Genomic DNA, 25,014 nt, shown 5'->3' with positions numbered 1-25,014 from the left:
TTGTTCATTTGTAGGTTCTTTTTTTCTCCTCTGGCTGCTTTTAAGATCTTCTGTTTGTCTTGGGGTCCTGTGGTTTCTGTTTGACCTGTCCAGGTGTGGATTCCTAGTTGGTTGGTTGGTTGGTTTAATGCTGTCTGATGTAAGATGTGTTTTCTGTATCTGCAGGTTAGGTCTAGAAAATTCTTGGCCATTATCTCTTTATTTTTTTTTAAGATATTTTATTTAATTTATTTTTATATTTTGTTTATTTATTTATTTGGCTGCGTCAGGTCTTAGCTGCGACACATGGGATCTTCGTTGCAGCACACAGGCTTCTCTCTCTAGTTGTGGCATGCAAGCTCAGTAGTTGCAGCACGCGGGCTCTAGAGCACGTTGGCTTATTAGTTGCCCCGCAGCACGTGGGATCTTAGTTCCCCAACCACGGATCGAACCTGCATCCCCTGTATTGGGAGGCGGATTCTTAACCACTGGACCACCAGGAAAGTTCACATTATATCTAAATATTACCTCTCCCCCATTCTCTCTATTATTTCAGTGATTACGTTTTTTACTTTTTTCTATTTAATTCTGTTTGATTCCTTTCAGCCCTGGCTGTTAGGTCATGTGCTCGCAGGGGCTCCTTCCCAGCTCCTGCTGTGCTCTCACCCTGACCCCCAGGCTTCCAGTGAAGACTGCTGGGTTCCCTGGAGGCTCTGCCTTGGCCTATCACACACCGGATGCTTCCCTCTCGGGTCTTGAGGAGTCTGGGGTCTGTCTGCCCCGAGTGAATTCAGGGTTTGTGAGGATCCTTTCACACTGTTGCTGTTGTTGTCTAGCCTGTCCCTAAGCAGGGGATTTGGGAAGAGCTGCCGAGTCTGCAGCCCCTCTGCCCACTCTCCGAGCCCCTTGTCATTGCGGATAGTCTCTTGTTGCTTGTACTCCTTTTGTTCCGTTTCCAGCTAGCATTCCATACGTAAGTTTATATTCTTTGTCTTGAATTCCACACCTGAAGTCCTTGGCTGTCTAAATCTTTTGATTGTTGTCTGCCCTCTGTTGCTCCCAGTGGCTTGTTTCTCTTTTATGTTTGGTGACTTTTATTTGAGAGCTTATATTTGGCCAATCTTGGTCTTAGGGGGCCCTGAAAGATCTGGGGTTGGTGACTTTTCTGCGGAGAAGCCATTTGCTTCTCTCGGCACAAGGGGGCGTCATGGGCCCAGCACTTGAGTTAATTTCTGTCTGGTTTCCTGAACCAGGTAGCATCCCTGATTTTACCCCGGACACATGGCGGAGCAGGCCTTTGGTTACAGACTTCTCAGCAGTGACTTTTTCCCCTACAGCATAGTGGATGGAGGCAGACAGGATTCCTCCTTGGTTCCTGTTTTCAACTGGTGGGTTTTTCCCAGCGGTTGAGACATCCTTCAGACATCTGGCTTTGTGTGGCATTTCAGGTTCAGCAGCTCGCTTTGGGCAGGCAGGCTCAAGGCCTCGTCTCTCGTGGCCCAGACAGTGGCTATAAGCCAAGCTCAGGGTTCCCATAATGGGCTGGCCGGAGGTTCCTTCACTATTCTTATTTGAGCTGCTGTGGGTTTTTGGACCCTTGGGGAAACTCTTTTCTTTAGAGCTCCACAGTGCATTTTAGAGGATATTTGTTAAAACTGATGTAGCATTTGAGCCATGTATCCTGAAGCTGGAGGGTGTTTAGGAATATCTCATTTGCTGTTAGAAACAAATCTTCAATTACAAGTTGGTGATTTTATCACCCTAAATTATGGGACGGAAAAGAGGGGCGAGCAGACCCGTTGAAGAGCTGCAGCCCAGCCTCCTGCTGTCCCAGCTGTGGTACCTGCTCCTATTCTCTCCGTTTGTTGATTGGGGGCTGCAGGCAGTTCTTTCAGTCTTTCTTCCTGTATATGCATCTTGTTGAGAGCAGTGAAATACTTGCTTGGTGGTGGTGCTACAGCTTTTCCTCCTGTACTGGTGTTGAACACGCTGAGTGTCTCGGGACCTGCAGTGCTCCCAGGTGGGGACTGTTCACCCATACCGGCGGGGTGGCAGTCAGGCTCTGGCAAAGTCAGTGGTGGGTCTAACAGTGGAAGGACGCCATTTACATTGAAAATGATCGAAAACCAAATACTGTCCTTTGCACTGTGAATCATGGCAGCCTTTGTGGAAAGCAGTACGTCAGTGGCTTTAGGAACAAACAAAACTCCTGAGGTCTAACGGGCCCTCTCCCAGAAATCCACCCTACGGCCGGGAGACCGTGCGACTGCCCGTCTCTGGGCGTTTCCGCGGTGGGGCCTGTGGTGGCAGTCCCACAGGGAGCCATGTCCGTCATGCGGGGAGCAGCAAAGCGTATTGTGAGACAACTTCACTGCAGAACATTGATTAGACGTAGACCGTGTTTGGAGGGATTATGAGAGAACAGCAAATGCAGAAAGTGTGTCTCTTATCATCTCAGGTTTGTATATCAGTGACGTGTGTTATGTACACATGTATTTGTGAACGTAGAGAAAGCAGGTATGTCCCAGGCAAGTAAATGGGGGGCAGCTGAAGAGAAGGCCAGGGAATGAATGAGGGAAAGTGGGAGCTAAGCAGAGAAGGAAGAGGGAGGGGGCCATGCAGCTCCAGTGTCAGCTATGATTTTGTGTGTTCTTTGTGGAACCAGGTGCGTGTATGCGTGTGCAGCATAGATGGCGCAGCGTGGTTGTAAGGAAGTTATGTTACAGTCCAGAGAGCCTGCTGCTGACCTTCATGGGGGAAGAGGCATAGGGGAGGTGGGAAAAGAGAACTTTGGTCTCTTAAAATTGGAAGCCTCATTGTTTAGGCCTGCAGGGTGGTTGATGTTGCTGTTTGCAGGTTTCAGAGGTTCTCACACCTGAGTTGATCTTCTGTGCAGCTCAGGTTGTGAAGAAAGGAAGGCGGCCTCTACTTAACATTTGTCATTTGAACAGGCATGGAGATTTGTTGTTCCTGTTTCCCTCGAGCCTTGCTGGACCGTCGTCTGAGATGGAGACATCGGCCCCACTGGGGTTAAAGGCCTGTGGTGCTGCCAATGTGGTGGAAGATGAGATCGACCAGTACCTCAGCAGGCAGGACGGGAAAATCTACAGGAGCCGTGACCCACAGCTGTAAGTGCCTGCGGGGCCACAGTGTCAGTGAAGTGAAATGTCTGTAACGTGCCCTGATAAAGAAATGTAAGTTTTGAGTTTGACCATCTATTTTCAGATTACATCTCACTTCAAGGTGTTCTGTGAGCTTTTTCTCATTGTTTGAATCTCAAAGTATGCTCCACGTGTACTTTATTATTATTATTATTTAAAATATACTGTGATTGTCTTTTTTTTTAATTAATCAGTTTTTACTTTTGGCTGCGTTGGGTCTTCGTTGCTGCATGTGGGCTTTCTCTAGTTGTGGCGAGCGGGGGCTGCTCTTTGTTGCCGTGCGCAGGCTTCTTACTGCAGCGGCCTCTCTTGTTGCGGAGCACAGGCTCTAGGTGCACGGGCTTCAGTAGTTGTGGCACGCGGGCTCTAGAGCATAGGTTAAGTAGTTGTGGCATCAGGGCTTAGTTGCTTCGCGGCATCCCGGACCAGGGCTCGAACCTGTGTCCCCTGCACTGGCAGGCGGGTTCTTAACCACTGCGCCACCAGGTAAGCCCCACATGTAGTTTAAAATTTTCCAAGTGTTGAGAACTAAGAGTTCTAAGAAGTCCTCACCGTGGTGTTCCCCTGAGACACGTGCATGTGCAGAGTGGGCTTTAGCAAGTGTGACAGGGTGGAGGGGGTGGTACCTGGGCACCTGCTGGTGCAGGTCCTTGTTCACGTTGTCTCATTTAATTTTAGTGGAGGAATCTCAACCTTCCATATTCAGTACACTCTTTCCGTTCTTCTAGGGAACACTTCATTTGCTGAAGGTGCTGCTCCTTTGAATATTCACTTTTCACCAAGGATTGTATAAAATGCTTATGCTTGTATACATTTGTTTATTATAGATTTTTTGCAGTTCATTTTAAGGAAACTATTTAGAAACATCTGAGTTCACACTCAATGGTGTAAAATTGTCTGAGCGAAGATTGTCTCTTCAGTGGAGTCTTTGTAACTGCATCGCCCTGTAATCAAGACATTGAGATACTGGGATTCCACATGCTGCATTAGTGACCTGTATGTCTCAGATCAAAGGGCCCCAGATTGTTCTGAGCTGCAGTTGGCGTGGAGCCACTCTGTGGCTGTGGCCATCAACTGGCTCTCTGCCCCCATTTGTGTTCTTCCCAGGGACCCAGTGCCACTCCTACCCCGATCCGTGTTTGTGAGGCCTCGTTAGGAATCTTTTTGAGTGTGCACGTGCCTGTGCGTGCATCACCTGTAAGAGTCTGCCTGTTGGGAGACTCAGGCCCTTTCTTCTCTGAAATATAGAATGCGGTGCACCTAGGAGTTCTGACCCCATGTGGACAGTGCTGTGACTGAGCCTGTTGGCGCCCGAACGCATCTCCACCGTCCTACTATGCACAGACTGAAACCCACAGAGCCAAGCGTTCTTTTCATGCTTTTTTCCAAAATATGCATGAAGTGGGTGTTTTCCACACTTTAGCTATTTATGTACCATTCTCAGGGGTTTTTTTTACATCTTTATTGGAGTATAATTGCTTTACAATGGTGTGTTAGTTTCTGCTTTATAACAAAGTGAATCAGTTATACATATACATGTTCCCATATCTCTTCCCTCTTGCGTCTCCCTCCTTCCCACCCTCCCTGTCCCACCCCTCCAGGCGGTCACAAAGCACCGAGCTGATCTCCCATTCTCAGGGTTTTTGCCATGTCTATGTACCAACTTTCTTAGTCTTTACCAAACGTTTTTATTTAAATTGACTTTAAATCCATTCAGTTTTGCTTTTAGTTTGTGGTAATATCCATGAAATCAGTTAATATCCATGAAATCACAGGTTTGGTGCACTGGTCGGTGTTTTCTAATACACACCAAAATATTAAACCATTAAAAACTGTTCACCACATACCATTTCAGATAATTTCATGTGGATGGGGAAGTACTTTATTAGGTATGATGTGCCTTTTAAGTATCAACATTCAGGGAGGCAGCAGCAGAAGAGCAGTGCGCTGACACTGTGCGTTTCTCTTCCCTGTGCTCTAGGTGCCGACATGGGCCTCTGGGGAAGTGCGTGCACTGCGTTCCTCTAGAGGTGAGAGTCCGAGTAGAGTGAGTTCCCAGAGCCGTCTTGACACTTCCCCTAAGTCCCTGGGCTGGGTCAGAGTGGTTCAAGGAAGTTACCTATTTATTGCCCTGGGCCTCGTATTCCCACTAGTGCAGGCTGCACTGAGAGGATGAGCCTTTATTTATGGGAGTGACCTTCTGGGTGGATTATGAACGGCTGGGACATGGGTATTGCTGTGATAAAGGGGCAGCATTTACACTGGGCTCCCTGGACAGTCCTTTTAAAACCTGACACAAAGCCGGGCCTGGCGGTTTTCATGCTCATCATTGTTTTGATTTACTCTACCCTGAATCTCACGTCTCCTCTACTGATTTGTCGTGGTGAGGTTGAGAGTTACCACAATAATGCCGACTGGTGACTGGTTGACACTGAATTTACGGCAGGAAGGCCAACCTGATTTTCTTCATGAGGCTCCTCTTGCTTCATCTTGTGGCTTTTTTTTTTTGCAAAATTTACCTGATATTTATTTGACTTAGAGCATTTTGTGTTTAATAGAGATTCATTTCAATCTTGAAAAGATAACTGGTACACAGAGAAGAACTTGGTTCTGACTTAGAACGATAGTGAGGACCCATCACCAGTTCCCCCTCACTGCCTGCCCACCCGCCTCGGGGTTTGGCGGGTGGAGGCTGCGACCGCGACCGCGACCCCAGCGGCGAGTGCATGACTGTTGACTGTGTGTTTTGGCAGCCTTTCGACGAGGACTACCTAAATCACCTGGAGCCTCCCGTGAAGCACATGTCCTTCCACGCCTACATCCGGAAGCTGACCGGAGGGGCCGACAAGTAAGCGGCCTGAGGGCAGGGGGCGGCACCCATGTGGCTTTGGGGCGCAGAGTTCGTTTTCTCTCTCTGGCACGTGTTGCTTAAAGCCCCTGGGCATATGAGTGAGAAAAGTAAAGATCAAAGTCTGGGCATGAAGTCTTTGTATTCGTGAATCTTGTCCTGATTCTAAAAGAGAAACAAGTCGGGGGAGACTCTGGTCCCTGCTGTAATCCACAGTGCCCAGTGCATGGGCAGAGGCCAAGCAGGCAGAGGCCAGGCTGTGGAGGCCCAGGGGCACCCCGCTGACCTTCCTTCGGGTATGCGGTACCCTGGCAACTTAGTTGTTTCTGAACCTGGATGAGATAAGGCGTGATGGTGGTCAGTCTTCTGTCTGTGGAGTCTGCCCTTTGCCCTGGAAGCTGCCTCTTTATCAACTCAATTTCACAGCTGTAGCGGGGCTGAGGCGGTGGCGCTGTCCATGGCTTGGCCTCTGGTGCCTCAGCATTGCTGTCTGCAGGCTCGGCCAGGTGGGCAGCGTGGGTGGGGTTGGGCAGTGGGGGCAGCTGTCTCTTGGCTCTTAGAGCATGCTGTGACAGTGGCAAGCTGAGAGCAGTTTGATTTCTTTTAAACTACGTCAGGTACTTGCCTGTGCAACCCCCTTCTGTTGATATGCTCACCTCACCAGAAAGTAACGGACTTCTTACTGTGATTTTATGATTCCTATCCATGCAGGGAGAGGAGACGGTGGCTGAACCCGAGTCAGCAACATTTTGTGAAGAATGTCATGTTGGCCTGCTCGTAGTTTTTCTCTGACAACCCGCTAACATCCTAAAATGACTTTTAAAAAAAGTTAGACCAGGAAAAAAAAGATCCCACCAGAAGCCCATTTTTGCCCACTTGTGGGGTAAGCTCTGGAGCTGTCTTGACCAGAGCATGAGTGTGCTGGGACCTGTCTGCCTTTTGTCCGTCTAGGTCAAGGGCTCACTTGTTGCTGTTGTTAACGTGCAGCCTAGGTGGCAGTCATTGCTTCCCAGGTGCCATCGTTCCAGCATGCCGCTGGCTTGTGAGGACAGGACTATTCACTAGACCATTTGTGAACGGGAAAGTGGCAGAGGGTGAAGTCACTTGTGCAGGCTCACCCCAAGTCCACAGTGGGGCCCAGGACATCCTCACTGACCAAAAGCAGAGTGAAGATATCTTTGTTATGTATCCTAATCAGGTTTTTTCTATGAATAAGAATTTTATACAGAAGTCTAAGTACTAGACTCATAAAGTAAATGTTTCTGATAAATTGATGGAACTTGAAAAGAACTTCATTTTCTGTCAATGGCATAGGTTAGATCTAGATATTTAGCAGTACTGTTGAAAATCTTATGCGGTACATATATACAATGGAATATTACTCAGCCATAGAAAGGAACGGAATTGGGTCATTTGTAGAGATGTGGATGGACCTTAGAGTGTCATACAGAGTGAAGTAAGCCAGAAAGAGAAAAACAAATATCATATATTAACGCATATATGTGGAATCTAGAAAAATGGTACACATGAACCTATTTGCAGGGCAGGAATAGAGACGCAGACATAGAGAACAGACATGTGGACACGGGGACGGGGAGTGTGGGACAAATTGGGAGATTAGTTTTGACATAAATACACTACCACGTGTAAAATAAATAGTGTGAACCTGCCGTATAGCACAGGGAGCTCGGCTCAGTTCTCTGTGACGACCTAGATGGGTGGAATGGGGGTGTGGGAGGGAGGTCCAAGAGGGAGGGGATATAGGTATACATATACATATATATGTAGTATATATGTGTATGCATATATACGTATATACATATATGTACATTCACTTCATTGTACAGTAGAAGCTAACACAACATTGTAAAGCAACTACAATTTAAAAAAAAAGAAAAAGGAAAAAAAAATCTTCATAGATGTCAGTGGTAGTGAAAATTAAAACTGCTTTTATTGGAAAATAGTTTTGTATTCTTGTACAGTCTAGTGTACAGGACAGAAGCTACAACACCATTAGAATAAGTTTTAGCACATTTTCCCTGCTGTGGATACCACGTGCTTAGCTCCTGAGAACTCCCTTCAGGAAGTGTAAGATACCTGACATTTTATTTCCAGCCTCCTGCTACACTTTTCACCATTGTAATGTTTAATTAATTAAGTTGCCTTTTCTTTTTCAGGGGGAAATTTGTTGCCCTGGAGAACATCAGTTGCAAGATTAAATCAGGGTGTGAAGGACACCTTCCGTGGCCTAATGGCATCTGTACTAAGTGCCAGCCAAGTGCCATCACTCTGAATAGACAGGTGAGATGTTCGCTGTATCCATCTAGATGCAGAAAGCAGTAGATTTGTGTTCATGGCTGAGGAGTGAAAATGTCTGGAAAAGCCCCTCTTTGGAAAGGAGCTGCTGGTAGCAGTGTGAGTTACATGGGGCAGAGTCTCGGGTATTTTGGGGCTGATTGATTGACCCTTTTATGGAAATCATACACTGAGGACATTATTTGTAAGATCTCTAGCTCTTTCAAGCATAGAGGGGAGCCTTCAGTTTTCTGTTTTGTTGGCTTGTGTGGAGGCAGAATTTACTTGGCGACTGTTTAAAATGCTCAGTGGTTGTGACTTTACCTTTTAAGAAACTGCGGCTCTGGAAGTTGGTAGTTGAACAGAACTGCCCTGGGACCACCTCAGGGCATCTGTCCAGGCCAGGTTAAGAAGGGGGCTGGACTCAGGAAGGAGCGAAAAAAGAATCAGGGAAAACTGTGTGCAGTTATTCTGGCTTTTTCCACTCTTATTGTCCAGCCCTCCAAAAATAGCCCTCCTCATCTTTCCCCTGCCACTGCCAGCCCATGTTTAGCTCCTTAGAATTCCATCCCTCCTTAACTGTTTGAGCACCTTTCTTCCCTTTCTTTCTCTCCTTCCCTCCATCCATCCCTCCCTCCCATTCTCTTCTTTCCTTCCTTCCTCCCTTCCTTCCTTTCTGTTTATTTTGGCTGCATTGGGTCTTCGTTGCTGTGCATGGTCTCTAGTTGTAGCGAGTGGGGGCTACTCTTCGTTGCCGTATGTGGGCTTCTCATTGCGGTGGCTTCTCTTGTTGCAGAGCACGGGCTCTAGGCACGCGGGCTTCAGTAGTTGCAGCATGTGGGCTTCAGTAGTTGTGGTCCTTGGGCTCTAGGGTGTGCAGGCTCAGTAGCTGTGGCACACGGGCTTAGATGCTCCGTGGCATGTGGGATCTTCCCGGACCAGAGATTGAACCCCTGTCCCCTGCATTGGCAGGTGGATTCTTAACCACTGCACCATCAGGGAACTCCCCTCCATTTTTTTTTAAATTTTGTTTTAATTTTTTTTGGCCGCGCTGCACGGCATGCAGGATCTCAGTTCCCCAACTAGGGATCGAACCCTCGCTCTCTGCAGTGGAAGCGCAGAGTCTTAACTGCTGGACCGCCAGGAATTCCCCGTCTGTCTTTCTTTCTGTCTTAATTTCTTTTTGAAAACTTTTTTTTTGACCTAGAGATTGTGAAAACCTGCGTTTTAGGCAAAATCCCAGTAAGATTAATTTGAATTAATTTAATGAGAGTCCCACCCCTACCCCTCCCACCCACTAGAATCTGAAGTCGTCTTAAGGGCATAGCACATTCTTTTTTTTTTTTTTGGCCACCCTGTGTGGCATGCAGGATCTTAGTTCTCCAACCAGGGATCGAACCTGTGTCCACTGCATTGGGAGCGCAGAGTCTTAACCACTGGACCGCCAAGGAAGTCCCGAGAGTACATTCTTTTTTTAAAAAAAAATAATAAATTTATTTATTTATTTATTGGCTGCGTTGGGTCTTCATTGCTGTACGCAGGCTTTCTCTTGTTGCAGAGACTGGGGGCTATTCTTCATTGTGGTGCGCAGGCTTCTCATTGCGGTGGCTTCTCTTGTTGTGGAGCACGGGCTCTAGGCGCGTGGGCTTCAGTAGTTGTGGTGCATGGGCTTAAGTTGGTCCACGGCATGTGGGATCTTCCCTGACCAGGGCTCGAAGCCATGTCCCCTGCATTGGCAGGCGGATCCTTAACCATTGTGCCATCAGGGAAGCCCCCGAGAGTACATTCTTAAAGAGAGAGAGAGAGAGAGAGAGAGAGAGAGAGAGAGAGAGTGTGTGTGTGTGTGTGTGTGTGTGTGTGTGTGTGTGTGTTTTAAAAAGCTAGGTAAGGGCTTCCCTGATGGCGCAGTGGTTAAGAGCCCACCTGCCGATGCAGGGGACACGGGTTCGAGACCTGGTCGGGGAAGATCCCACATGCCGCGGAGCAACTAAGCCCGCAAACCACAGCTACTGAAGCCCGCGCACCTAGAGCCCGTGCTCTGCAACGAGAGAAGCCACTGCAATGAGAAACCACAGCTACTGAAGCCACTGTGCACCGCAATGAAGAGTAGCCCCCACTCGCTGCAACCAGAGAAAGCCCGCGCGCAGCAACAAAGACCCGACGCAGCCAAAAATAAAATAAAATAAATAAATTTTGAAAAAAAAAAAAAAAGGTAGGTAAAAGATACTTGTGAACAGTTTGTGATAAAATAGTAAATTATTTATTTTTGATGGAGTGTTTTAATTTAGCCCATTGTTGTTAACTCTGCAGAAATACAGACATGTGGACAACATCATGTTCGAGAATCATACAGTTGCTGACCGCTTCCTTGACTTCTGGAGGAAGACAGGGAACCAGCACTTCGGGTACTTGTATGGACGGTACACGGAGCACAAAGACATTCCTCTTGGTATCAGGGCTGAAGTGGCTGCGATTTATGAACCTCCTCAGGTAGATGTGAACAGGATTTGCTGTCTACGGGTCTCTGTATTGCTTTGTTTTGAAGGCTGTATGGGAGCCCTTTCAGGTTGCATGCTGCTTCTCTTACTGTATCATTTGCCCAGTCTATCTCTCTCTCTATACACACACACACACAGTATTTATTTTCTGAATTATTGGAAAGTAAGATCATGGCCCCTAAATATTTCAGTATATATTTCCAAAGAATAAGGACATGTTCTCATATAACAAGTACACTGAGCAACTTAAGTAAATTGAACTTCGATACAATATTTTTATCTAATCTGCCATCTTATTCAACTTTTGTCAGTTCCCCCAAAAGTGTCATACAGTTGCCCTCTCTCTTCTGCTTCTGTATCTCCTCTGTCCATGCCTACAATCAGCTGTCCCAGGATTTATGGAATTAGAGTCACAAAATTACTCAAGTTCTTTATCTTATGCCACACATGTAACTGTCTTAATAACAATATCAAAATTACCACCAGTGTAGGACTGAAAACAGTTCAAGATTGTTTTGGTGGGAGGGGAGGGCCCCTAGGGTATATCCCACTAGGGACCAGCAGTTGGTTACTGTGTTTTAAAGTCACTTGGAAGATCTTCCTTGTATGATTACGTCACCAACGAGTTACACGTTTACGTTCATTTGCTTTATTTTCAGTATTTAGGGATTGGATTTACGTATATATTTTTTATTTATTTATTAAATAGATTTACTTATTATTATTACTTATTTATTTATTTATTTATGGCTGCGTTGGGTCTTCGTTGCCGTGCGCGGGCTTTCTCTAGTTGTGGCGAGCGGGGGCTGCTCTTCGTTGCAATGCGCAACCGCTTCTCATTGCGGTGGTCTCTCTTGTTGCGGAGCATGGGCTCTAGGCGCGCGGGCTTTGGTAGTTGTGGTGCGTGGGCTCAGTAGTTGTGGCTCGTGGGCTCTAGAGCACAGGCTAAGGAGTTGTGGCTCACGGGTTTAGTTGCTCTGAGGCATGTGGGATCTTCCCGGACCAGGGCTCAAACCCGTGTCCCCTGCATTGGCAGGCGGATTCTTAACCACTGCGCCACCAGGGAAGCCCATATATATTTTTTAATTTGTATAATTATGTAAAATGTTTATATGGTTGTATAGTATATATTATATAAAATATTTATTTTGTCTTATTGTATATAAGTTTACTACAAAAGTGAAGATTGGAACTGTATTGCATCCTGGTTCATGATGTGCTGAGGTAGTTGGGGGAGGGTCTTGTGCCTGCAGGTGACTGTGATGTAAAAACACAAAAACATGGTGCGCTGAGGCATGGCCAGAGGGGTGAATGGAACACAGTAAATGCTAGTGGCTGAATTTGGTGGTGGGATATCGGTGTTCACTGTAAATTCTTTAACCTTTGCTGTATGTCTGAAATTTTTTATTTAAAAAAATGTTGGAAAAGTAAAAAAAAACTGCACATTTGCAAAGTGAGGTCTACAAACAACGTCTTCCCCTTCATCTAATTTCCTCCCTCTCCTACAGGTAGCCCCCACTTTAAGCAGTTTTTGGCTTAGATCTCTAAAGTTTGAATTTTTTTTAGTATAAGCAGATATACAGATATTTCACACTATCCCCTCCTTTGTCTCTGGGTGGGCACCACGCCATATACAGGTGTGTCACCTGTGCCATGTTCTGGAGATCTCACCGTGACTGGTCTACTTTTTAAATAAACTAGGGTCTGAAACTGCAGGCCTTGTGGCCACTGGCTGGTGTGCAGGTGTGTGGCTCCTGCACAGATGCTGTTTCTTCCCTGGCTGTATTTATACAGATTGTGTGTCATCTACTCCTTGGATATTCTCATTATTTACTGAGAGCTACAGATGAAATGTTTGACCAGGCCTTTTATGATGGTTCACTTCCAGGGAGACGTGAGATGGCAGTAGATGCTCACTCAGAGACCCTGCTTGTCTGACTCTTTGGGCACTGAGTGTGCTCTGTCAGTGGGAGCTGCTTTTGGAAGCACAAGACATTCCAATTCAGTTTTGAGGAGGGTCCTTTCATGAAGCATTTCAACAGTTCTGTTAAGAGTATGATTGAACAAAAATTGGAACAGAAGCCTCTGGTGTCCAGACTACTAACAACATCATCAGAGCTCCCAAATTGGGGGTCTTGGAGGTTGAAACACTTGACCTCTAATAATCTCCAGCTCATTAGAAGTTGAAGCTCATGCTGCCACATGTCATGAAACAAAATCCTTAGGTTTGTTCTGAGTTTGTGCTTTGACCTGTGCTCTGGAGGTATTAATGATCTCCATATGGGTCATACCCAGCAACATAAAGTTCTTTTGTTATTTTGCCAGGATTTGACTAATTTACAAGGATATACCCAATTAGTATAACTCAATTTGGAATTACCTTCACTTTCATAATCTGTAGCCGGGTCTTCTGCTCAGTATGATGCTTAGCTTTATGAGCTGCATTTCAGTGCAGATTAAAGATTTCAGCAAGCTTTGTCCACTGCAGGAAGTGGGATCCTGTGGCCAGTGTAGGTTGCATGTGAGCCAGCCCAAGCCCCCCGCCACTGCCCCAAGCTGAGGGCTCTGCCCACCGGTCAGCAGGTTACCGATTTCAGGTGCCCTATCCTTGGCTTAGGGTGTGTGTATCTGTTGTACTCTCTCACTCTGCCATGCCTGTGAAGCTAAGCACTGTCCCTGCAGGAGCTGCATACGAATTTTCAAAGACTTTTTTGGGAACGAACGTTACCTTACAGCTCTAATCTTACCTAATCTAGCCAAGCCTATTTGGAGTGAAAACTATTTATCCAAGGGAGTTTTGAAACTAACTTCTATCCCCAATGAAGGAACCTTAAGGTGTAGAGAGCCTTCCCTAGTCCTAAACAACCACATGTTTCATGTGGAGCTGCTGACATGAACCAGCCTGAATACAGCCTCTTCATGTTCTCTAAACCTCGATTAAAAGCAAAGCACAGCCCTAGACGGGAAGAGCCTGGAGGGCTTGGCTTGTGTTATCTGGTTGAGCTTTTCCCGCTGCCTTAACTCTCCTTTTTGGCAAGGGGGAGACTGGTGCTCCTTTGTGACACCTGAGCCAGAAATGGAACAGAGCTGCTGTGCTGCTTTTCTGAACCCCTCCTCTAAGTACATCTCTCTTTAATACCCCCACAGATTGGTACACAGAATAGCTTGGAGCTTCTTGAAGACCCAAAGGCTGAGGTGGTTGATGAAATTGCTGCCAAACTTGGCTTGAGGAAGGTACTGATTCTCTTGGCCTTGAGGGGGGCGCCCCGGCTCTGTGTTGGGGACATCTAGGTGGGTGGTATGGCCAGACCTGGTCTGGGACTGAACTCCCAACTGCACAAGGTCAGGTGCAGGCCTGGCACGTTTTGAAACCTCGCTTGTGTTTATTGGGTGCCCAAAAAAGGATCCCAGTGCAGGGACTGTTATATTTAAATCCACCAGACATACTTCTTAAGGATTGCCTCAAAGTGGGGGAGGAAAGAAGCAGCAGGAGCAAGACCCCTACTTCCTGCCGGAGGGGACCTTGACGCCAGGCTCTTAAGGCACATCCTCCTAGGTGTGAGCTCTCCCTTCACGTGTCTGTTTGCGCTCATCGTTTTCTGTCCCCCACACTTGGAGTTTCTCGTGGTCCCTCTTCAATCCTCATTGAACCTCCTGTTTATAATTGAGCCATCTGAGCGTGTAAGCCTTCTTAGTTTTCCTGGGCAGTTAGAAGACAGAGAAGAATTTTCTTTTTGAGTCTGATGATCTAGTTTATCTCACATCTTTGGTTAAGTTCCTAGGAACTATAAAGATGGCGTTTCATAGATAATGTTGAACTGTGAATTTGAACACATCTTAGGAATTCACTCTTAGTAGCTATGTAAGTTTTATCCTTTATTTCCTAATCAATTTAGACAGTGAGAAATAAACTCCCTACAGATAAACAGGGAAGACTGGAAATGTGCCTTATAACCCAGGAATGCTGCGGAACAAAGTCACTGTATCGTTTTAAGAACAAAAAAGTCCTGTTGTTTCTAACAAGGAGTCAGCATCATGATTTAGGGGCATGTTTTGGTTTAAATTCTGGAATTTTCTCTTGTTCAAAAGAGAAATCAGTGTCCCTGATTTTTTTTGCCTATGTTTGTTATAAATGTTTGGTCATGGTAGTCATAATTAGAAGATCTTGAAGTTACTTAAATGCCTTTCTCCAAACACTGGTTCCTTAGCCCTAATTTATCTCAGCTTGATTTTGGTTCTACTTTATTTACTGCTGAGTTACATTTATCCTTTAAGTCTCATTTTCTCCATTGCCATCCTCCTCGGGGGTTTTGTTCATTTGGGCATTTTTAAAGAAAATGAAAGTCTCCAGATTTGCCTGGTCATGTCTGCAGGAGATGGAATTGAAGAGTTTCATGTCAGGGTTGTGCTAGAGAGGGTCACAAGCACCAGATCACTTCTCCGAAGGACAGAAGTGGGTGTGTGTCTGGATTCCAGCCCTGCTCTTAGACCTCCCAGCCAGGTTCTGGTTCAGGAATGGTAATCAGCTGTGAGGTTCATGGGCACAGGAAGGCCAGGGATCACAGAGCACACAGACAGGCACTGTTGCTGTAGCAGGACGTGCCAGAGAGGCTGACCCTGCCCCAAGCCCTGGGACTGGCGTTTCAGATCCGTGTACCCTCAGATGCTTCCCTTAGCCCCACACCGGAGCTTAGAGGAGCAGCTGCGCAGTCTCCGTTCTATCATTCTTTTTTATTTTACATGCATTCTCTGGGGAGTATGTTTTCCTGTCTTACGGAGAAAGCCCTAGTATTTGAAGTGGCATTGTCTTTATTTGCTTGCTTGTTATCTGTCTTCCTCTCTGGAGTGTAGATTCCCTTTTCACTGATGTTCTGTTAATTTTATGCACCCGGGGGTCCCCTGCATCTAGCATAGTGCAGGGCACAGAGGTGGTGCTGAGAAGACTTTTTCTAACGAATAAATGAGATGTGCTCGTTTGCCCTCATCTCCACCCGGCAGCACCAGGGGGAGGACGGCCAGTGTCAGCTGAGTAGAGTTTGAGAGCCCTGGTGTGGACAGTGGCTTAGCTGAGGAGCTGACTCACCTGGAAAGAAAGAACTGGCTTCCAGGAGTCTCCTCTCTTGGCAGAAGCTAGAAGACATTCGTCACCTGTTTCAGGGAGAGACTCAGAAGGTATTCTTCTCTTTTATGCAGGTTGGCTGGATATTTACAGACCTTGTCTCGGAAGATACCCGAAAGGGTACAGTTCGATATAGTCGAAATAAGGTGAGAGGGGGCAGGGTTGCTTGCTCGGCCAGAGCTTGTTATGGACCAGCTCTGGGCTGCACTCTCCGGTGTCTCTGCACAGCTCACCCTGGCTTTTAGACCATGTTATTTTCAACACAGTGTTCTTGATAAATTAAGGCTGGGTCTGTTCATTCTGTCTCGGAGATCAGAGAGACTTTACCTTTATAAACCACTGCTTTTTGGAGGTCAGCCCATGAGGTGGATTGCCTGTGCTTCTAAGGCGTTACTGGTTACACGTGTTTTTCTGTAAGGAGTTGGTAACAGTCAGGAATTACAGGTACTTGCTTCACCGTAGTCTGTGATGTGTCATAGTTTAGTTCTTAATATTTTCTAAAGAAGAAATAGAAGCATATTTTGACATGATGCTATAAAACTTGGTATGCTGGTTCTCTTTTCTTAGGACACCTATTTCCTGAGTTCAGAAGAATGTATCACTGCAGGAGACTTTCAAAATAAGCATCCCAACATATGTCGACTCTCTCCAGATGGACATTTTGGATCCAAGTTTGTTACTGCAGTGGCTACAGGTATAAATGGGGACATTTATATTGTAAATATTACTACCTTGTTAATATGTTTTGTTCCTCTTTCAGTAGCTTTGCATTCTTAACTTAGTTACAATAGATTTTCTTTCTTTCCTTCTTTTTTTTTTTTTTTGGCTGCATCGCGCGGCATATGGGATCTTAGTTCCCTGACCAGGGATCGAACCCGTGCCTCCTGCAGTGGAAGTGTGGAGTCTTAACCACTGGACCGCCAGGGAAGTCCCTACAATAGATTTTCTTAATGGGCCTGTGAGACATAAGATTCTTCTTTTTTGGTTTGCGGCAAAAATCTTGAACTACTCAGCATCACACAAAACTACTAGAATTGCGGCTTCAGTGTAGCCCTCCTCTAGTCCATTCTCTTGGCCTCAGTCCAAGTTCACTTGGTTCTGGAGAGTTCTGGGCTATCTTTGCCCCTTTGCAGTAACCAAGGATGACTCTGTCTAGCTGTGCAGGAGAAGAGGGATTTACTGTTTCTGTTACTTTTTTATTTATGAGTGGGAGTGTCATTTTAAGAAACCATTTCCATAAAGCTTGTTTTTGGGAGTGATGAGTGTGTGTGTGTGAGATGTTGTGCACATCATACTACATGTTATGTACACCATGAATATATAATAATAAAAGACTGTGGCCTTAAACAAGTACCGCCAAATCTTTTATACCATACTTGAGATGCTGTCCTAGAGAAAAGCCCGGCGTAAGACCGTATGATTTGAAAGAAGGAGGAACTTGAAACTTGGAGAACCAACTAATAAAAACAATCTCTTTGGTCAGTTTTTTAAAGTAAACACTAACCTCTATCCTGTGAAAACTTGGGTTCTGCCATCACAGAGATGATAATCCAGTTTGTTCATGGTAACCATGCTTCCTCTAGTTCAAGATACCAGTTTACAAACAGCCCAAGCATGTAAGTAACTAGATCCCTTATTAATCCCAGCTGAGCCTGTTACCACTGCCATGGGAAGGAAAACATCTATCATACTGTCTGAATTTTTAAGATCCATTTGATTTGAGATCCATTTAGAGTGACCAGCACCTTCTTTTTGAAATGAATGTACTTTGGGGGCATGAGAGGCCATGGCTGCATTGTTCACATGTTAGCATAAATTAATGGGGTCAGATGCTTAAGGAAGTGGATGGGAGTTTGGACTGGGATTTGTGGAAGCAGTAATTCCGTAGCATAGAGTCCTTCCACGGGGGCAGATGGGGCAGGGGGCCTGTTGTGATGAGAGCGCTCAGGGTAGCAGGAGCCAAGGAGGAGAGCAGAGAAGAGACACGTTTTACATAATCAGAATTTTGCCAAGCCAGCTTTCTGTTTGATGAAGGGGAGGAAAGTATTCTCTTTCTACTCTCTGCATCACATAAACCCCTGCCCTCTTCATTTAGGCTGAGATTCTGGGTCCAGGCATTTAGGCTGGTGGTTCTCAAGCCTATCAGACTGGACACCCTCTCTTTAGAACATTTGTGACACCTCTTTACTATCCAGAAAGTGAAATTCATAGATAATATACCTGCCCACACACCTGATTCTAAAAAAGAAAGCAGAGTAGTAGGCTGACTGTAACATTGAGGAGAAATAATAGTGAAGGAGCATGCATGTAATAAGACAGTGCATTCTGCATGCCAGTGCTTGGGGACTGGTGCCTGCTGAGGAGAGCACAGGGGAGGAGCCGGAGCTGCCAACCTTGTGGGGCGGGGCCTGCACAGGCATCAGTGACGTGGTTCCCAGACACTCAGCAGCTCTCCACGGAGCTCTGAGCCAAGCAGGGCCCTTCCTCAGCTTATGTGGTATCATGCTCCTAGAGGATTCGCTGTGTGTTAAAGCTGGGCGTGTTTGTTTCTGTGGCTGTGTATAAAATATAATTGATTCTAATCCTAGATCATCACAAATAGGGGTTTTGCCTACAGGAGTGTTAGGGGGACATTTCAAGGCCATGTGGGATGTGGAACAGTTCTTTATTGTGTGGGACTCCCTGGTCACAGCAGGACGTCTGGTACCTTTGACTCTAGCCTGCTAAAACTGGCAGCCCCTGCCCCCCGCTGCCCCCCTTCGTTGAGACAACCAAAAATCATCTCCACAGATTTCCAGAACTGCTTCTTGTGAGAACTGCTGTTTTAGGCATCCATGGGCTCCCATGGTAACCTAACCCCTTTAATTACTGTTTCTGTGGGGAATTATTCAGTGGGCCCAAAGAACTGGTACATGTTTTGAATTATAAATAGTTTCCAACTTGGGGGCTGCCTGTACTTTCAGTTATTGACTCAGTTGGAAATTTGGAAATCATAGATTGACCTTGGAATTTTTGCCTCCGAAATTGGCACTTTACTAGGGTTTTCGAACTATAAGGCAGAAAATCACTTAACTTATAATAAGATCTGCAGTTAGAGTCCTTTCACATCTGTGCTGATTTGTCCCTCTTGGTAATGCTGTGAGATGCTCAGACTCATAATTCCTCTCCCTTTCCCAGGGGGCAGCGATGGAAGGTGGTTATCCAAAGTGTCAGAGATCTTCTGACTCCAGACAGATTGTTCTCTTCCTCCTCTTCAGTGGTTCTTGACCAGGGACGTGTTGGTACCCTGGGGAGCTGTTTGAAATGCCCTTGCCGAAGTCCCATCCTTAAGACCCTGATGGGACAGGAAGGAGCAGTCCTGTGTGTTTATGGCTGTCTCCCGGGAGACTTGGCTGGTGTGTCCCGGGGTTCATGGTGCTTCCATGGTCACGCTGCTGTCAGCTCCCCACAGCTGCTGCTGATGCTGCAGGCCCAGATGCTGGGTGGGGTGTGGGGGCCTTACCATTTGGCCTTGTGTCTGCAGATCCCTTCTAAGAACTTCTCTAGCTTGAAACCTTTAGGGGAAAAGAGTGATGATTACATGTGGGGTTTGCTCATGTGCACATGAAGGAGCTTGTGGAAGGAGAATCATCACAGAGTCCAAGTTTAAACTCCCTGCCACGATGCTGGTGTCTGTGTCTCGGTCACCTGGCACACTCGCACTCATTTCTCAGCTGTGCATGTTACTTTCTGGGCTGCGTCTCAGACTCAATAGCAGCTGTCCTTTATCACCGCCCCTTTCCATCACACAGTGGACTTCCTGATGGACTGATTTGGGAAGGGAATGAGAGTTAACTGGCCTGGCCTGCTTCATCTCTGGGACGGTACCAGAGCAAGGTTCAGAGAACCCCTCAGGACCTGGTTTCTTGCTTTTCCACATGGAATGGGGAGCTTGCGGTTCCTGTCAGTGACTCTGCCTTTGGAGACTGTCCATATGGACTGAGTTTGCTTTTTTTAAGAGTCTTCTGTTTTATAAATACAGCTTTCCATTTTTCCCTGGTTCTCACAGGCCACATCTATCTCAAAACCAGCACAGGTTTACAGTACACACACCAAGGGCGGCTCCTCCAGGTTCCTTCCCGACCTCCTCTGCTCCTTGTGAACTGCACACTCGTTGTGCTATGACGTTCATTCCCCGGATTGCACCAGAGGGTCACATGCCCTGTGTTTGCTGCCTTGACCTTAGTTAGCGGTCACTGTCCAGGCCTGGCCACCTCCCCCGAGTGTGAGTTGAGGGCCAGAGAGAAGATGCTAGGCTTGACTATCCACCGGGCCTTTGGAGCCCAGCGTGACGCAGCATCTGGAAGCCAGCTGCTGTTGGCCTCTGGTGTGCAGAGTCGAGCAGACACAGGCCCCTGTTTGTCCCTTGGGGGCTGGCTCTGCCCTGTCCTTCACATTTTTGATTGCTTGGCCATCAGATCGGCTTTCTGGTAAATGTTTGAAAGCCAGACAGATAAAATTTCTGTTCCCTGATCAGTAACTTATTCTGTTTTTGTCAAAGAAACTAAGATAGAGATATTGAAGGTTTTTTAAAATTCTCCAAAGCCATAAAAATGATGGCTGTTACAGTTGTCAGAGTGTGACCCTGATTCTGCAGGGGAGGAAGATGGCTGCATGCTCGGTACTGCCTGACCTCCTGACCCGTTTGGGATGGGTTTTACCCTTGTCCCAAACTGTAAGCCCTACTGTGGGTTTCTTTGGAGCAGGGCCTGAGAGAGGTTAGAATGGAAGGCGTGGAGGGCAGGGCTCGGTGCAAGGAGAGCAACCTCCTAGGCATTGTGGTGGGGTCCACGCCTCCTTGATGTGCCAGCTGCACAGGTGTCTGAGGTCAGGGCTGCTCTCCATGCTATGCAGATACTGACACTGTGCTGGGAAAGGTTTCTGTGTTCTCCCATCCACTCCCATTCGTCTCCCTGCATTCACTCAAGAACAGAATTTGCTGGAACACAGGGCTCTGTCTGTTGTTCACATCTCTGTGATACTAAAAACCAGAAGCCCAAGTATGCTTTTGGGTGGGTGTTGGAGAAGGTTTAACAGTCTTGCCTCCCGATTCTGAGAGAGCGTGTCGCTGGTGGGGCCTGTTTGAGGAGCTGCAGTGGCATCTGCACACCCTGTGCTCAAGGCCTTGTGCCCAAGGCTGTCGTAAAACTGCTGTCAAACATTTTTGATTCTTACCCAAGACACACTCATGAGAGTTGGTTCTGCAGGTCCAAGGTAAAGGATGACACTTGTTTTGAACGTCCTTTGGAGGATTCTCGCTGAAGGTCTCTCTTTTGCAGGTGGCCCCGACAACCAGGTGCACTTTGAAGGGTACCAGGTGTCCAATCAGTGCATGGCGCTGGTCCGAGATGAGTGCCTGCTGCCCTGCAAGGACGCCCCAGAGCTCGGCTACGCCAAGGAGTCCAGCAGCGAGCAGTACGTGCCTGATGTGTTTTATAAGGTAAAAATGCAACGGTACCGAAAGAGAGAAGTGGATGGAGAGCAGCATGGACACTGACCTGTCCTGGACGTTGCTAATTTTGGTGCATTCTGGCCATGGGAGCTGTTGGTCAGCCGTGGTCGTCTAGAGCCTAGCTTGTGGATAAGGGACTCTTTGGCATTTCCAGGGCCTTTGTTAGCTACTCAGGCAGGCTTCTGTGGTGTTAGGGCTTATAAGCAGAAGTGGGGGTGACACGCCCTGGGTTTAGGGGTACATAATACAAGTGAAACCACTGCAACACCGACTGTTTCAGTTTCTGAAAGGGAGAAATGGTGCCTAACAGGGCCTCAGCAGGAGTGAAGGTTGGAGCTGTTTGGCAGAAGTTAGGCTCTCCTGAGGGGACCAAGTTTAGGTTAACCGCTTAGATGAGCAGTTCTCCATTTCTAAACCTTTGTTTCCTGTGAAAGCTATAAAAATGATTTTTTTGAAAACTGTGATCTGGTTTGAACAAGTCGGAGTTGGGTGCTTCCCTGGGAATTAGCAACACGGCTCCCATCCTCCTCATGGGAGTTGCTCTGGTCACAGGCAGGCATCCTGCCTGTTCCCCATCCTGGGCAGACTTTGGTTTCCATCTGGCACTGCTCTGTCTGGAGGACCCCTTTAATATTTCTTGTGTTCCCGGCTGCTTTTGTGTGTCTGAGAAGTACGTTGTTCTCCATTTCTGAAGGATATTTTCACTGTGTAAGGAGTTCTAGGTTGACAGGTCTGCTCACAATCTCACTGCACTTAGGCCACAAAGACCTGCTGGCAGAAGGGGCCTGGAAATAAAATAGGCAAGCAATGAAAACCCAGAAAGAGTGATGATCTAATTTCTTTAAAATGATTTGATATCTTTCAGCAATTTTTTTATATCAGTGTGTGCATGTCTAGTCATTGTTTTGTTGTTTTTATTGGTCTAGCAAGTCTGCATTTTTATTTATTTATTTTTAAAAATTTTATTTAGTTTTTTAAAATTCTTTCTTAAAAATATTTATTTATTTATTTGGCTGCACCAGGTCTTAGTTGCTGCACGTGGGATCTTTGTTGCCGCATGTGGGATTTTCGTTGCGGCATGTGGGATTTTTTAGTTGCAGCATGTGGGATCAAGTTCCCTGACCAGGGATCAAACCCAGGCCCCCTTCATTGGGAGCACGTAGTCTTAGCCACTGGACCAGGGAAGTCCCTAAGTCTGCATTTTTAAACAGGTTTATTGAGATGCAATTCACATACCACACAATTCACTCATTTAATGTGCCCGGCTCAGGGGCTCTTAGGATGTTCACAGGGTTGTGTAATCATCACCACAATCTAATTTTAGAACATTCTTGTCCCCCCAAAAGAAGCCCTACATCCTTTAACAGTTACTCCCCAGTCCTCCCAACTCCTGGCAACCGCTGATCTGCTTTCTCTGAGGTTTCCCTGATGGAATCCTACAGTGTGTGGTCTTTTGTGACTGACTTTTCACCACTAACCGTAATGTCTCAAGGTTCCTCCGTGCCTGCAGCCTGCAGTACTTCATTCTTTTCATTGCCGAATAGCATTCAGTGGTATGGGCGCAGCTTACTACCTGCGGGATGCATCAGACACCCAGGAGAGCGCCTAGAAGCTGAGGGGCTCTGGGGCCTCGTCCTGGTGGTGATTTGGAGACCAGAGACTACCTGATTGTGACAAAGACTTCACCTCTTCAGGGATCAGAAGTGGGGCTGAGACCCTGTCTAGAGCTGGCTTGTCCATGCTGTGGGTGTCTGTGGCAGTGGGTGATGTGCAAAGGAAGGGCACAAGGGCCTGAGAGTCTTGTCCCTGCTCCTGGTCTCCTCCTCAGCTCTTTGGAATGAAAGTCTTCAATCTGCTTCTGAATCAGCGCTGCTGCGTGGTCCGAGGGCTGCGGGGGCGGGGACTGTCACTGAGCCAGGAAGGCCAGGCCAGTAGGTAGCGAGCAGTCTGTCTTTCCTCTGCAGCAGGCAGGCCTCGCTGTTGTATCTGCTCCTTTCAGGTGGTGGCAGTGGAGGGACAGAGTGAGGCTGGACTGTGACAACTTGCTTAGATGACCCCTCAGATTTGGGGACAGTAAGGAGCCCCAGGAAAGGGTTCTCCATATCATTCTTGAAAGAAAATATTTCCAAAGAGCCTTGTTTAGGAACTCCCATTGTCTCTTCCCTCCTGTGGTGTTTAATAGCAATTACCTGGCTTGATAACACAGATCTCACCCTTACACAAATCCTGTGTAGGCATCAGGTACTTTGAAGAATCATTAGTTTTAAACCATTATTAAACATTCACACATCAAGTCACACCACGCTGGGAACCAATGTGAGGGTTCAGTCTTTCCCTCAAAAGTTTCTATCTTATAAGATGCATTTGTATGGCACTGTTTTGTAATGTAGAATCTATGTTTTGACTCAGTTTTAGACCCTGAGACCTGGTGGTCCTGCTGGCTGCCGTCCTGAGCCTTTTGGCACAGCTCACTGGTCTGGGGGCCGTAACGGGGCCTGTTGTCCTTGTGGAGAGCCCCTCCCCTTTAGCCACAGAGGCTTGTGCAGCCCCGGTGCGCTCAGTGTGCATGAATACATTGCTCCAGGGTCATCAGGCTGCCATTTCTTTCTCTTTTCAGAGTTTTAAAAATTAAATATAGGGACTTCCCTGGTGGCACAGTGGTTAAGAATCCACCTGCCAATGCAGGGGACCAGGGTTTGAGCCCTGGTCCAGGAAGATCCCACATGCCACAGAGCAACTAAGCCCATGCGCCACAACTACTGAGCCTGTGCTCTAGAGCCTACGAGCCACAACTACTGAGCCCGCGTGCCACAACTACTGAAGCCTGCGTGCCTAGAGTCCATGCTCCGCAATAAGAGAAGCCACTGCAGTGAGAAGCCTGCACACCACAACAAAGAGTAGCCACTACTTGCCGCAACTAGAGAAAGCCCACGCACAGCAACGAAGACCCAACACAGCCAAAAATAAATTAATTTTAAAAAATTAAATATTGAGTAGATATGAAAGATTATTTATAAAACATGTTTAAGGAATAAAAAAAGCAGAAATACCAATCCTGAGTCTCTACCCCAGAGTTAAGGACCAGAACGTTCCTGTGGTCTCTGAAGCTGCTGGATCCTTCTCTCTGCTTCTGTCTCCTTTTCTCCCCCCTCCAGAGGGAGCACTACCTTCGGGGGTGCACTATGACATTCTTGCTTTTCTTCTAGTTTTACCTCCTCTGTGTGTTTTCCTAAAGCAGGTGTTGAGTTTTATATGTTGCTGCACACTGTAGACCCAAAACTGTGTTCTTTTGTCCTTGGAGATGGGCCACATTCACTTATCCCGGTGTGGCCTGAGACCTGCCTGCATGTGGCCATCATGTCACCTCGGCATGTGCCCACTGCGAGCAGAATGCCGTGCAAACCACCACGCTCCGCAGCCTTGGGCCCGAGTCCCACTCCCCACTCAGACACTCATGGGGCATTTCCTTGAGCTGTAACTGTGCCGTCCTGATCATAAGTGAGGCCAGACTCCTTTTTCTTTGTTTGTTGGCTCGTCCTGTCTCCCGTAACGTGCTTGTTGTGTCTGTTTCCTCTTCTTCCCTGGGTGGTTCAATCTTTTTCTCCCTGCCTCTAACCCTGTCA

At 46.9% G+C, this 25,014-nt stretch overlaps 1 protein-coding gene across 3 annotated transcripts in view; it reads left to right on the top strand.

The window, feature by feature from the left end:
- Positions 1–25,014, top strand: part of NPLOC4 (NPL4 homolog, ubiquitin recognition factor) — a 55,589-nt gene that overhangs the window by 12,729 nt on the left and 17,846 nt on the right. For 2 of the 3 annotated variants that reach the window (XM_030843134.2, XM_030843136.2), the window contains exons 4-12: positions 2,931–3,107; positions 5,122–5,170; positions 5,894–5,988; positions 8,166–8,289; positions 10,594–10,773; positions 13,929–14,015; positions 15,975–16,046; positions 16,468–16,594; positions 21,219–21,379. In XM_030843134.2, the coding sequence (XP_030698994.2) occupies positions 2,931–3,107; positions 5,122–5,170; positions 5,894–5,988; positions 8,166–8,289; positions 10,594–10,773; positions 13,929–14,015; positions 15,975–16,046; positions 16,468–16,594; positions 21,219–21,379 (1,072 nt within the window). The remainder of the gene's footprint in view (positions 1–2,930; positions 3,108–5,121; positions 5,171–5,893; positions 5,989–8,165; positions 8,290–10,593; positions 10,774–13,928; positions 14,016–15,974; positions 16,047–16,467; positions 16,595–21,218; positions 21,380–25,014) is intronic. The other variant, XM_060290317.1, reaches the window with a different exon arrangement.

The sequence above is a fragment of the Globicephala melas genome, chromosome 20 (assembly GCF_963455315.2).
Source record: "Globicephala melas chromosome 20, mGloMel1.2, whole genome shotgun sequence".
Classification (NCBI taxonomy): Eukaryota; Metazoa; Chordata; class Mammalia; order Artiodactyla; family Delphinidae; genus Globicephala; species Globicephala melas.
The sequence above is the reverse complement of the archived record's forward strand: the minus strand, read 5'-3'. Positions and strand labels throughout refer to the sequence as shown.